General features: G+C 55.3%; 1 protein-coding gene across 4 annotated transcripts in view; it reads right to left on the reverse strand.

The window, feature by feature from the left end:
• The window catches only part of CALN1 (calneuron 1), a 59,681-nt gene that overhangs the window by 31,995 nt on the left and 13,722 nt on the right, over window positions 1–13,964 (reverse strand). For all 4 annotated transcript variants that reach the window (XM_038759683.1, XM_038759682.1, XM_038759685.1 and 1 more), the window contains exon 2: window positions 2,630–2,754. In XM_038759683.1, coding sequence (XP_038615611.1) covers window positions 2,630–2,754 — 125 coding nt within the window. The remainder of the gene's footprint in view (window positions 1–2,629; window positions 2,755–13,964) is intronic.

Consider the following 13,964-nt stretch of genomic DNA (forward strand, 5'->3'; position numbering starts at 1 on the left):
CCACACCTCACAAGGGGCAGAGGGTGGGGTGGCTCTGGGCACACCCTGGACTCCCTGAGCTTCCACTTGCACCTCCAGGAGGATAATCCAGGGGTGGGCAGATAGACTCAACAAACTGGCAACCCCAAACTGAGATCACACCACAAACCGAGGTGCCCGGCATAAATGAGCTGCCCTGGGTCACGGGCGGGGGCACAGCTAGGGTCATTATACATTATACAGAGTACATTGCTCTGCACATAGTAAGTGCTCAATAAATACGATTGATGATGATTATACAAGGGGGCACCAAGAATGACATAAGGCATATGTCATCTGTCTGCCTAGCTGAGAGCCAAGAGCCAATGTCCCCTCCTACAGGACAATAATGTAGTGATATCAAGACCATAGGGATGATGATGGTGGGAATTCATTCATCCAGTAGCATTTATTGAGCGCTTACTGTGTGCAAAGCACTGTACTACGCACTTGGTAATAATAATAATTATGGTATTTGTTAAGTGTTTACTATGTGCCAAGCACTGTTCTAAGCACTGGAGTAGATACAAGGTAATCAGATTGGACACAGTCCCTATCCTACATGGAGGTCACAGTCTTTATCCCCGCTTTACAGATGAGATAACTGAGGCACAGAGAAGTGAAGCGACTTGCCTGAGATCACACAGCAGATAAGTGGCAGAGTACAATATATGGTGGTAGTGACACAGTGACCATAGTGATGATAATGACTGGACTGGTGTCAGTGACATGGGGATCATAGTGATGGTGACAGCAGGAATGGTGGCAGTGATGTCACGACCACAGAGACGATGACGACGGGAAAGGTAGCAGCGACACGGTGACCTTGATGATGACGATGGCAGAAATCGTAGCAGTGATACCGTGAACATAACGCCAATGATGGCAGGACTGATGGCAATGGCTCCTTGACCATAGTGACCACGATGGCATCAATGAAGACAGTGATGATGTCACTTGCTCCCTCCCCGGCAATCTGCCAGGACCTAATGCCAAGGTGTGAGCCGTGGCCAAGAGGAGGCAGATCAGCTGGAAGAGTCCGCTGGACGTAGGACACACCCCATCCATGCCCCTGCCTTAGACAGTGAGCCCTATGTGGGGCATCAGTTGTATCCGAACCGATTTCCTTATATGAACCCCAGCGTTTAGCCCAGTGATTGGCACGAAGTAAGCACTTAATAAATACCATTATTAATATCATTATTGAGACCGGATGCCACCTGCTCCAGCCTGGGCCAATGGGAAGCTTTGTTTTCCCTCTGTCTCCTGAAGATATTCAGCGCTGGGCTCCCTTGGTCTCCATCTTACATCCAGCCTCTCTCTCGCCTGGCAAATTCTCTAACAGTGAAGTCAGCTTGGTTTGGAAAAGCTTATCCACTGAAATTCAGTCGAATTCCTCACCAGTGCCAAATACTTATGCAGCGCTAAACACTTAGTACAGTGTCTTGGGTTTAGAACAATGCCAAGTTCTTAGTAGAGGCCCAGGGACTTGGTACAGTGCCAAGGACTTAGTGATATGAGCAAGTCACTTTACTTCTCTGTACCTCAGTTTCCTCATCTGTAAAATGGGGATTCAGTATCTGTTTTCCCTCCTCCTTAGACTGTGAGCCCCAAATGGAACAGGGACTGTGTCTGACCTGATTATCTACCACAGCACTCAGTATAGTGCTTGACACACAACAGATGCTTAACAAATACCACAACTGTGGTTCAGGGCCAAGCACTTAGTACAATCCCAGTGCTTATGCTGCCAAGTGGTTAGTATATTGTCCCCAAGAGGCGCTTAGTACATACTTTTCCCTCAGTTTGATGCTAACCTGTTCCCCAGAGACAATCAGGAGTTACTGTCCCTGGGAGTTGGGGCTGTTCCAAATAATAATGGCATTTGTTAAGTGATTACTATGTGCCAGGCACTGTACTAAGCGCTGGGGTGGATACAAGTAAATCCGGTTGGACACAGTCCCTTATCCCACAAAGCCTGATGGGTCCCAGAAAGTTGGGTTGTAGGTGGGGGGTCTCCACAAGCCTGTATCCCAAACTTCCAAATCACTCCCAGTTCCCAAGGACCAGCAGGTAAGCAGACAAACTGAAGCCTGATTTTCAAAAGGAGGAGCTTCCATCTTGAGGTCTGCACACACCGAGTGCCACTCCAGGAAGTACTCGGAATGTTTCCTCAGCACTGAGTGGCCTTGCTCCTGGAGATGAGATGGGGGCTGGGGTCTGGACAGTCACCCTGGCTAGGATTAGGACAGTCCCCTAGGGCCAGAATTGATTCCCATGATACAGCTCAGTGTTGGCCCGGCGTGAGGGCAGGAAGAGCAGCCTAAAGCTGATCTTTCTGTCTGTATCTGTGCCCTGTCTCTGCTTCTCTCTCTCTCTCTCTCTCCCTCTCTCCCCTCACCCCAAATGCCCCTCCACCACATCTCTCATTTGGCCACAGCCAAACACCTGCGTTCATTCCTGGATTTCAGCGCCAGTTTGAGGAATGCTACTTTTGCCTTCTTGCAATGCAGAACAGAAGGGTAAATACCACAACTTCTCCCTAAGATCCTTCCCTGAGACCCTCCCCATCTGTGCCCATCCCGAGGTGGAGGGACAGGGAGTCTCTTACCATCCAACTCCTCCACGGAGATGTTAGCGAGCTGCTCGCTGTCACTGCCGGCCGAGAGCGAACGGTTCAGGTAATTCCCTTTGTACAACAGTCCTGCCGTCACGTGGTGGAATGGCATCTTCTCCCTGCCCGTAACAGAGAATAGCTGAGGTCGGTCTAGGCCTGCTCACCGGGGACGAGGTCCAAGGGAGGGGACACCAGCCTCAGCTCCGGAAAGCTTTTGAGAAGCTTTCAGAGTTGGACAGCTGTGGTGGGTGGGGAGGCCTGGGACCCAGTCCCCTCCCACCCGAGAGCACCACCCTACCAAATCAGGGGGTCTCCAGAGGTGCAGGCACCACCAGCCCCTCTCCTTGAAGGCACTCATCCCAGCTAAGTGTGACCGTGGAATCACATAGAGCAATGGGCACTGGTTACAGTAGTCACAGAACCACCAGTTACAGTGGTCACAAAACAGCTACAGGATGCGGCCAGACCACATCCGACCCCTGGAGGAAAACACCCATCTGACCTCTCCTCTTCAGGGTGCAGGAAATGCCTGATAATAATAATAATAACAGTATTTGTTAAGGGCTTACTATGTGTCAAGCATTCTTCTAAGTGCTGGGGTAAATATAAGCTAGTCAGGGTGGACCCAATCTCTGTCCCACATGGGACTCACAGTCTTCATCTCCATTTTGTGGATGAGGTAACTGAGGCACTAAGAAATTAAGTGATTTTCCCAAGGTCACGTAGCAGACAAGTGGCTCCAGCTACCACTCACCTTGCCTGACCCTGACAAACTAACTTCCGATGGTAAGCAAAGTAAGCAACTACTCCAGAGTGTGACACTGGAAGGGACCGGGGGTGGGGAGGGAGGGCAGCAAGGCAGGTGTGATGTCAGAGAGCGAGGTAGCGGCACGGCCCCTCACAAAGAGCCTCTTACCCCGAAACGTCAAGACTGGGCACCACCCCCGTCCTGGTGCCTTCTTGCCACAGGGTATCCTAGCAGCCCCAGCGTGCCCCAGCCCCTAGGGATCAACACTGAAACATCCGTAACAAGTTGTTTCTGAACAGGTGTCACCCATTAGCACGACACCTCCACGAGCCTGTTGGTTACGTAGGTTCCTTGCCTGCTTCCTGGAGGTTTGTGTTTTGGTCGAGAAACGGGGAATTAGACAGTTTCATACAAAACAGGGCCGCTGCCAGCCACAAGCCACCTGGAAGCCAGCTGTGGCACATCTGTTGAGCTGTCAGCCCTCCTGCATTGGTGGGAGCAAGGCTTTCAGTCCGTTCAGTAGGTCAGGGTGCAAGGCGGGTGTGAGTGTCAGGGAGCCCCTTCTGACCGGTCCTTTCCAAATCCCCGGATAGCTGCCCGACCCACTCTTTCCACAGGTTTAAGCTTTTTGCTCCCACGTGCTTCCAACATGGATGGAAAGATGCCCAGGATGGCGGGGAGAGAGCACAGAGTAGGTGCCCGGCACAGCACTCTACACACTCTAGGCTCCTAGTACAGTGCTCTACAAACAGTATGTGCCCAGTACCCTACTCTGCACTCGGCAGGTGCCACTTGCTTTCGAAATTGGCCCTCTCTGCCCGGACCTCCAGGCCCATCCCTTCTCACTTTGTAAACACACTTGCATCCACTTCTCTTACCCCCTCAACTGCCACCTTCAACCACTCACTCTCTGATGGCTTCTTCTCTGCCTTCAAGGAAACTTTGATTCCGCCATCCTAAAAAAAACCATCTGGATCCCACCATGCCCCTTTTTTAAAAAAATGGCATTTGTTAAGCACTTACTATGTGCCAGGCACTGTACTAAGTGCTTGGGTAGGTACATAGTAGGTTGGGTACAGTCCATGTCCCACCTGGGGCTCACAGTATCAGTGTCCATTTTACAGATGAGGTAACTGAGACACGAAGAAGTTAAGTGACTCACCCAAGGTGATACAGCAGACAAGTGGTGGACCTGGGATTAGAACCCAGGTCCTTGTGACTCCCTAGGCTCTATCCACTAGGCCACGCTGCTTCCATACTCCAGCCCTCGCCCCAGGTCCGTGCACCTGCTTCTGTCTAACTTCCTTGAACAGGCTGTTCGTACCTGCCTCCTCCACTTCCTTTCTGCCAGCTCCCATCTTGATCCTCGGCAGTCTGATTTCTACCCTCTCACTGTCTCCAAGGTCTCCTCTACAACCTCACGTTTCCTCCTGCCCCCAGCTCATCCCTGCATCGATGTCCTCAAGCTCAATAAGTCTAAAACTGAATTCCTCATTTTCCCTCCCAAGTCTTCTCCACTCCCTGTTCCCCCCACAGCTGATGCCACCCTCTGTCCCATCTCCGAAACCCACACACTTGGTATTATTCTTGACTTCTCCCGCTCTCTCAACTTTCATTTCGGTCTCTTACCAAATCCTTTCGGTCTTTCCCCAGCTACTTTTCCAAGATTCGCCCCTTCCTCTCCATTCAAGTGAACACAACGCTGGTCCAATAATAATATAGTAAAATAATAATTATGGCATTTGTTATGCACTTTCTATGTGCCAGGCACTGTTCTAAGTGCTGGGGTAAATACAAGGTAATCAGATTGTCCCACGTGGGGCTCACCGTCTCAAGCCCCATTTTACAGTTGAGGTAACTGAGGCACAGAGAAGTTAAGTGTACCTAGTGCTTAGTACAGTGCTCTGCACACAGTAAGCGCTCAGTAAATATGATTGATTGATTAAGTGACTTGCCCAAGGTCACACAGCAGACAAGTGGCGAAACTGGGATTATAATCCATGAGCTCTGACTCCCAAGCCCGTGCTCTTGCCACTAGGCCATCCTCTTAGTCCAAACACTTGTCATATCCTAACTCAGCTACTGTATCAGCCTCTTCGCTGACCTCCCTGCCTCCAGCCTCTCCCCCTTCCAGTCCATCCTTCGCTCTGCCACTCGGGTCATTTTTCTAAACATTGCCCTGTGCGCGTCTCCCCACTCCTCAAAAACCTCAAAGGTATCAATTCCTTCCCATATCGAGCAGAGAGTCCTCTCACCATCAGTTTTAGGGCTTTCAGTCAGCTCTCTCCCCACTACTTATCCTCATTCCTCTCTCACTTCACCCCAGCTCACACTCTTTGGTCCTCTCCAGCTAATCTATCACTGAGCACTGTTGTTGTTTCTCCATTTACCAACCACGTGCTCCCAACCTTCTCCCTGCCTGGAGCTCCCTCCTGTTTTATGTAATAATAGTAATAATAAGTGTAATGATAATAATTGTTAAGTGCATAGCACGTGTCCAGTACTGTACTAAACACTAAAGTAGATACGAGACTAACATGTCTTGGGACTCAGAGTTTAAGCAGGAGGAAGAACAGGTATCGAATCCCAATTCTGTAGATACAGAGGCATAGAGAAGTGAAGTGACTTGCCCAAGGTCACAGAGCAGACAAGTGGTGGAGCCAGCATCAGAACCCAGGTCCTCTGACTTTCAGGCCCCAGCTCTTTCCACTAGGCTATGCTGCTTCCTGTCTGGCAAACCACAGGTTTTCCCATCTACAAAGTCCTTCTGAAACCACTGCTCCTGAGGAGACCCCCCCCCAATTCATTTCTCTCCCCACTCCTCATGTTTTATTCCCCCAACTACCATCCAGCAGTTTGCCCCCACCACACACTCGGGCTCACATAGTTGTTTGGACCACTTTTGTACCCCCACCCCCGGCCCAGCCCTGCAATTACTTAAACACACACTAGCCTACAAACTCACTTCCCTTCTTTTATTTCACTGACTGTCAGCCCGCTAGACCGAAAGCCCTCTGAGGGCTGTTATCATGTCTTCTAACTCTACTATCTTAGTCTCCTTAGTGGTTAGTACAGTGTGCTCTGTCGGTAGCAGGGGCTCGGGATATGCTATTGATTAATTCACTGACTGACTGTGGTTCCCAGAGAGGTCTCTGACAGGCAGGTGCCCTGGACCCCTAATCCCGGCCCCTGGACCCTGGATTTAGGACCCTGCATCCCGGACTCTGAACTTGGTACCCCTGACCCTGGACCCTGGACTTAGGACTTTGCATCTTGGGTCCTGTACTTGGTATCCTGAACCCTGGATCCTAAACTCAGGATTCTGGATCCTGCACTCTGGACCCTGCATCCAACAATCAGTCGACCAATCAATCAGTAATATTTATCTAGCTCTTACTGTGTGCAGAGCACTGTACTAAGCCTCGGAGAGAGAGCAGTATAACAGCGTAGGTAGACACATTCCCTGCCCTCCATCCTGGATCCCAGACCCCAGCCTCTGGAAGCTGTACCCTGGACCCAGGAGTGGGATTGAACACGCCACCTCTCTGCTGGGAAGAAGGCCCAGGAATCTGGTCTCGTTTTTTCCCTTTGTAATTAGGCGACTCCCTTCCCATGGCCCAGGGAGGGACCGGGCAGGACCTCCTACAGCTTGGACAATGATTCTTTCCCACTGGAGACAAGCCCTGATCTCGCTGGGTGGCCTAACCAGCCTGCCCTCCCAGCCCGGCATCAGAGACCGTAACAGAGGGGTGCCAGTGAGACCCTCACCAACCGCAAACCAGCCCCATTGGGGCCGGCAGGGTCCCGCGATCGAGGGGATAGCCAAGCCTCGAGATGAGAACTGTCAGGCCCGAATCAGGTCTGGCGGATCGGCACCAGTGAACCGGGGGCAGCGAGTCGGACAGCAGCCCGGAACCAGTGAACTGGGACCGATAAGCCAGAACTAGTGAGCCGGGGCCAGTGAACCAGAAACCGGTGAGCTGGGGCCTGTGAGCCAGGGCCAGCATGCTGGGGACCAGTGACCCAGGAGCAGTGAGCCGCAGAGCTGGGACCAGTGCCCAGTGACAGGGAACAGTGAGTTGGGGACCTGTGAACTGGGGACAATAGGGAAGTAGCATGGCGTAGTAGAAAAAGCACTTCCCTGTCTTCCATTTCCTCTTCTCCCCCTCCCTTCTGGGTCAGCCTTGTGCTTGGATTTGTACCCTTTATTCACCCTACCTTCAGCCCCACAGCACTTATGTACGTATCTGGAATTTATTTATTTATATTAATGTATGTCTCCCTCTCTAGACTGTAAGCTCGCTGTGGGCAGGGAACATGTCTACCAACTCCTTTATATTATACTCTCCCACGTGCTTAGTACAGTGCTCGGCACACAGTACGTGCTTAATAAATACGATGGTTTGCTTGGTGAAACATGGGCCTGGAAGTCGGAGGACCGGGTTCTAACGCCAGTTCTGCCACATGTCTGCTGTGTGACCTTGAGCAAGTCACTTCATTTCTCTGTGCCTCAGGTACCTCCTCTGTAAAATGGGGATTAAGGCTGTGGGCCCAATGTGGGCCCTGGACTGTGTCCAACCTGATTAGCTCGTATCTACACCAGTGCTTAGTACAGTGCCTGGCACATAGTAAGCGTTTAACAAATTCCATTAAAAAAAAGCACATCTACAGGTTGCAGCTGTGGCTGCTCCATCCTGTCTCACTTCCAAGTAAGGTAGGGAGGGGCATGAAGTCATCCCTGCATGGGGGTCTCGCCTTTGAGAAACAGGTCAGGGGCCAACTTTCAGTTTCCAGTCTCCTCATCCTGCCAACCTTTTCCCCCACAGCTTCTACCCTGTCCCCCCGCTCAGAAATTTTCTCTCTGAGAGATGGGGAAGGAACCGGGACCGAGGCTGGCACCTGCCACTCCTGTGGCCAGGGGTCGGGCACCCTGAGGGGACACCGCTGCCTGGCACCGACAGCACCAGGCCTGCAATGACTCCCTTTGGCTGCCGCCGCCACCACCACCACTACCAATTCCCCTTCCCAAGGAACAGAGGCCAGAGCCCTTCCGTGTGCTCGGCCAGCTCTGGGGTTTCCGGGTGCTGCCCCGTGTGCCAGGACTCTTGAGGCCCCATGCACATTGGGATGCCTCTTGTCCCCCTCTCCGTGGCCCTTTTCATAGTTGAGGTGGCACGGTGTTCGTGAGTGCGACTAACTGAACAGCAGGCAGCTGGAGCCTCTTTCCTAATGAGATTGCGTACAGTCTCCCCAGTTACATGACTGGATGCGGAGTGAGAGGCCTGCCCTTTCCAGCCTGAAAGAACAGTAAATATTTCCCACTCCAAAACAGGTGTGGGCACATTGCTTTGCACCAGGCGTTCTTCCTTACCGGCCCCTTTCACTGCTCGGTGACCCCATGGCCCCGACTCTCCCCACCCCTCACTGACCCTTCCCGTGGCCATGGCTCTCCCCGACACTGACTCTTCCTGTGAATCCGATTCCCCCCGACCTTCCCACGGGTTCCCCCCTGCCAATCCCGCCCCCCAACTATTCCCCCTCCCCTGACCCTTCCTGCATCCCCAGCTGACCCCCACAATCCTTCCTGTAGCCTGCGGCCCCAGCTTTCTCTTCCTACCCTTCCCAGGTGGCTGCAGTGTTAGATGAATGAGCTGAAATTTATTTCAGAGCCTGTCTCCCCAACTAGGCTCGAAGCTCCTCGAGGATAGGTATCGTGTCTGCAAACTCTGCTGCACTCTCCCAAGTGCTCAGTCTAGTGCTCTGCACACAGTAGGCACCAAATCAGTACTACTGATTGGTTGATTGATTGGGAGATCTCCTGGGGAGGTTTGGTCCACGGAAAAGTGCCAAGGGACAGTTGGGACTCTGGGGCCGTGTCGTGATGTGCAGAGATGGGTCTCTCTTGAAAAGGCAATGACTCCGCCCGAGGGTTAGAGTTTGCATCTTGCTGGCAGGGCCCCTCTGGAATGCCAAGTAACAGCAGCATCTCTCTTCCTATTCCCCAACTCCCAGGACCCCAAAGGAAAGGCATGACTAGAATTCCAAGATGGAGAGACAGGGTGGAGTATAGAGTAATTTGGAGCAGTAGAGGGGAGGGGAGCTGGAGGAGGGCATGGAGAGTTTGGGGGACTGGGAAGGAATGGGGAAGAGGAAGGAAGGGGCTGAGAAGAGGTGGGAGAAGGGAGAAGCTGTGGGCTGGGGGGCAGGGAAGAGGAGGACCCCTGCCCCAGGATTATGAAGTTCGGAAATGCCAGGGCAGACTAGACTCAAATTTTCCTGCCTTTCTCTCCTCATTGCAGCTGCTCAGCAGCGTCATCCACCCCGAGGGGAGAGAACCATTGCATGCAGCCTAGTGGACTGGGAGTCCGGAGACCCAGGTTCTAATCCCTGCTCCGCCACTTGCCTGATGTGTGACCTTGGGCAAGCCATTTCACTTCTCTGTGATTCAGGTTCCACATCTGTAAAATGGGGGCTCGACTCCTGTTCTTTCTCCCCCTTAGACTGGGAGTTCCGAGTGGGTCAGTAACTGTAGCTGATCTGATTGTACTGTTTCTACACCATAATTTAGCACAGTGTTTGGCAAATACAATCATCATCATCATCATCACATCATTATTATCATCATCATCATTAAAGAGGGACTGCATCCAGGCAGCCAGGAAGGCAGCCCCAGACCCCCCGTCTGGGCAGTGGAGGGGCGGGCCTGGGGAGTCTGGAGAGAGCCACGGGTCCGACTGTGTGTACTAGTGGGGAGAGGGCTCACAGCTGCTGAAAGGGTAGAGCTCTGCTGCAGATAATCTGGCCATGGATAATTGATCTCTGCCGCGGATGACCCACAGAGTGGGCAACCGGCCCATAATTAGTTGAGAGCTGGCTGGATCATGCTTTTCCTCTGGAGACCTCAACCCCTTGGCAAATGTCCTGGATCATAATAGCTCCTCTCTCTTGGCCTCACAAGCCCACCACCCTGCCACCTGCAGCCCTGAGCTCCCTGGCTGCAAAGCAGGGGCTATGGGACCACTTGGCCATGGCAAAAGGAAGTGACCGATAACTGTGGAAAGGGAAATCCTGTGTCTCTTCAGCCTGAGACTGGTCAGATCCAAGGGTTCGAGGAGTGAGGTCTGGACACGTTTACTTAGAAATCCCCAGGCAGACAAACCCTAGGATTCAGCCTGGTTTGTTTCTCCGGTGGTGAGGGGAAAACCACTGACATGTTCATTTTGGGACCAGTGGGGCCTGGGGCCAGGCGGGGGTTGTCCACACTCAAACCTTGGCCCTGCAGGGGTGGGTCAGAACCCAGACCGTGGCCTGGTTGCAGTTTTTTTGGACCCAGACTTTGGATTGGCTGGATTTGGTCTAGACTCAGACCGTTACCCGGTTGCAGGGGCGGTTTCTGGGACTTAGACCATGGCCAGTTTGGGGCTTGTGCGGACTCAGACCATGGCCCAATGGGAGGTTGTCTGGACTCAGACTGCAGCCTGTGGGAGCCTGGGGGTTGCCCAGGACCAGAGCTTTAGGAGAAGTACCCGGGGGCCATACCCAAGCACCTCAGACCCTTCACCGGCCACAGTAGCCTTGGGTCCACAGCCTCCTTGGCTGCCTGTAGGCCAAACAAGCTCCTGATGGGCAGGAGCAAGGTCAAATGAGGGCTAACCCCCAAGGAAATATTCCCAATTGGCAAACAACACACTGCAGGGTGCCCTGCCCAACCTCCGGGCTCCTCACCAGTCCAACCCCCTTAGGCAGTCTGACCCTTCTCTCCAGTTCGGCCCCCATCACCAGCCCAACCCCCCTCGCTAGCCCAACCCCTCTCACCAGCCTGAACCCCTGGCTAGCCCAACCCTTCTCACCAGTCTGACCCCTCTTGCCAGTCTGACAACCCCCCCAACACACACCAGCCTGACCCTCCTCTCCAGTTTGAACTCCCTCACCAGCCAGACTCCCCTGGCCAGTCTGACCCCTCATGTCAGTCTGACCCCATTGCCAACTCACCCCCTCTCACCAGTCTAACTTCCTTGCAGCACAACCTTCTTTGCCAGTTTGACCGCCCCCCACCCCACCCCACCAGCCTGAGCCCCCTTGCTAGTCCGACCCCTTACTTTTCTCTCCTAACCTAATCAACAGAAGGAAATAGGTGGGACCATCCAAGGTGGATCAGCTTGTGGGCACCAGAGGAGTTTAGTGGAGCTGCCAGCCCATCCCCCCGTGGAGGGCCCCTACCCAGGTCTGGTCCCTGACGGGGACAAAGGTCCAGGCCTAAACCCATCTTCCCGGCACAGAACCAGATGTCCTGGTGAGACCTGCCAGCCCCCGACCCAGGCCAGGCAGCTGGTCCTGGGGAGGCAGACAAGCCAGGGGACACTGCTCTGGCAGCTGCCGAATTGGGGCTGGTTTGGGGGGCTCTTGGCTCAACTGTGCCTGACACACTTGGCCTCCCCTGAGGGACTTGGCCCCGTGTTGGCCCTCACAATCCTAAAACTGCACTTGGGGCCCCAAGCCTGGCCAGCAACACCCCCATGGGCAGAAGGGCTGGGTGGCTGCAGCCCAAGACCCTAAGGAGACATGAGCCCGGTGCAAATGCCCACCCTTCCACACACCTCCACTCCCAACTCCAGGCCCAGGAGACCAAGTCCCCATGATGACCCAGATCCATTTTGGTCTGTGGCCCCCTTGCCCCAGGATAACCCGCTGGTTTGAGGGTCTGCAAGAGTGCATATGCGCGCGCGCACGCACGCACACACACACACACACACAGAGTAGACAGGGAGCCCAGCTGCACCAGACCCCAGGTTCCGGGCACCCTCCCTCTCACTGGTGTGGGTGGGCTTCCAGGAAGGGCAGTGATCCCAAGCCACCTGTGGGGTCGGGAAGCCCTGGCATGGAAGTACCCATTTATTAGGAGGGGGCCCAATTTGTCCACCGGGGACGTATGGGGCTTTTACAGCTCCCCCAGGCAAGCCCAGCGCAGAAACCCTTCCTGGTCCTAGTGAGCCGGGTGAGAAGCCTCAGGTTGCACCCTCTGGTCCCCACCTCCCCTGAGGGCACCAGCGCTGGCAGAAGCAGGTAATCCTCTTCCCCTGCCACTGCTCAGTACCCTGACCAAACGAGGAGGAAAAGTTCAGGCAGAGCAGGGGCAGAGACAAGGTCAAAGACAAGGTCAGGGGCACAGGCAGGGGCAGGGATAGGAGCAAAGACAGGGGCAGCAGCACAGGCAGGGCAGGGATGGAAGCAGGGACAGTCAGGTGTGAAGACAGGGTGAGGGGCAGAGGCAGGGAGAGGAGCAGGGACAGGATTGGACAGGAGCACGGTTGGGGCAGGGGCAGGCAGGGACAGAGGCAGGGAGAGGAGCAGGAACAGGATTGGTCAGAAGTAAAGACGGGGCAGGAGCAGGGGCAGAGACAGGGATAGAATTGGACAGCAGCCAGGACAGGGTCAGGGGCACAGGCAGGGCAGGGATAGAAGCAGGAGCAGAGACGGAGATATGAGCAAGGACAGGGTTGGACAAGTGTGTGGATGGGGCAGGGATGAAGGCAGAGACAGGGAAAGAGGCAGGGGCAGTAATGAAGACAGGGACAGGTATGGACACAAGTAAGGACTGGGCAGGGATGGAGGCAGGGATGCGACAGAGACAGGGACAGGACTGGACAGCAACGAGGACAGGGACGGAGCACGGGTAGGGGCAGGGACAGGGGCAGGGATGCGACAGAGACAGGGACAGGACTGGACAGCAACAAGGCCAAGGACGGGGGCACGGGTAGGGCAGGGACAGAGGCAGGGACGGGGGGAGGAGGGGGGACAGGGTCAGGGGTTCAGGCAGGAGCAGAAACAGGGATATGAGCAGGGACAGGACTGGACAGGTGTCGGGATGAGGCAGGGTTGGAGGTAGTGGCAGGGGCACGGGCAGGGCAGGGACGGAGGTAGTAGGGTCGGAGGCCGGGACGGGGGCAGGGGCAGAGGCAGGGACAGAAACAGGGATATGAGAGGGGACGGATTGGACAGGAGTAAGGTCGGGGCAGGGGCGGAGGGAGAGATATGAGGATTAGACAGGAGTGAGGACCGGGCCGGGGCAGCGAAGGAGGCAGGGCTGGGGCGGAGACAGGGCCGGGAATGGACAGCAGCTAGGAAGGGGTAGGGGGGCACAGGTCGGGAGGGGTTAGGGCCCGGGGCCGAGGCGAGGCCAGGGGCAGGGCCGGGGCCGGGGCCGGGGCCGGCCCGCCGGACGGCCGGCCGGTGGGCTCCATCCCTCGGGCCCAGCTGGGTCCGGAGAGCCCCCCCCCCCCCCCGCCCCCGAGGCCTCCCCCTGTATTGGGCGCCCCGGGTGCCGGGGGCGTCAGGCGCGGCGCATCTTCCCGGGGGGCGGGGGCTTGGGGGCCTGGGGGCCTGGGGGCAGGGGCCCCCCGAACCGCCCCTTCCCTCCCCCCCCGCCCGCCCGCCTTCCCCCGGCCCGGAGACCCCCGGGCGCCTCCGCCCCCGCGGCCGGCGGGGAGAGGGAGCCCGGGGTCCGGCCCGCCGGAGGGGGCTCCGCCATCGCCCTAAATCCCCCTCCGCGCCGCCGCTCCCGCCCCCGAACGACAACAGGTC

The sequence above is a fragment of the Tachyglossus aculeatus genome, chromosome 17, assembly GCF_015852505.1.
Source record: "Tachyglossus aculeatus isolate mTacAcu1 chromosome 17, mTacAcu1.pri, whole genome shotgun sequence".
NCBI lineage: Eukaryota > Metazoa > Chordata > Mammalia > Monotremata > Tachyglossidae > Tachyglossus > Tachyglossus aculeatus.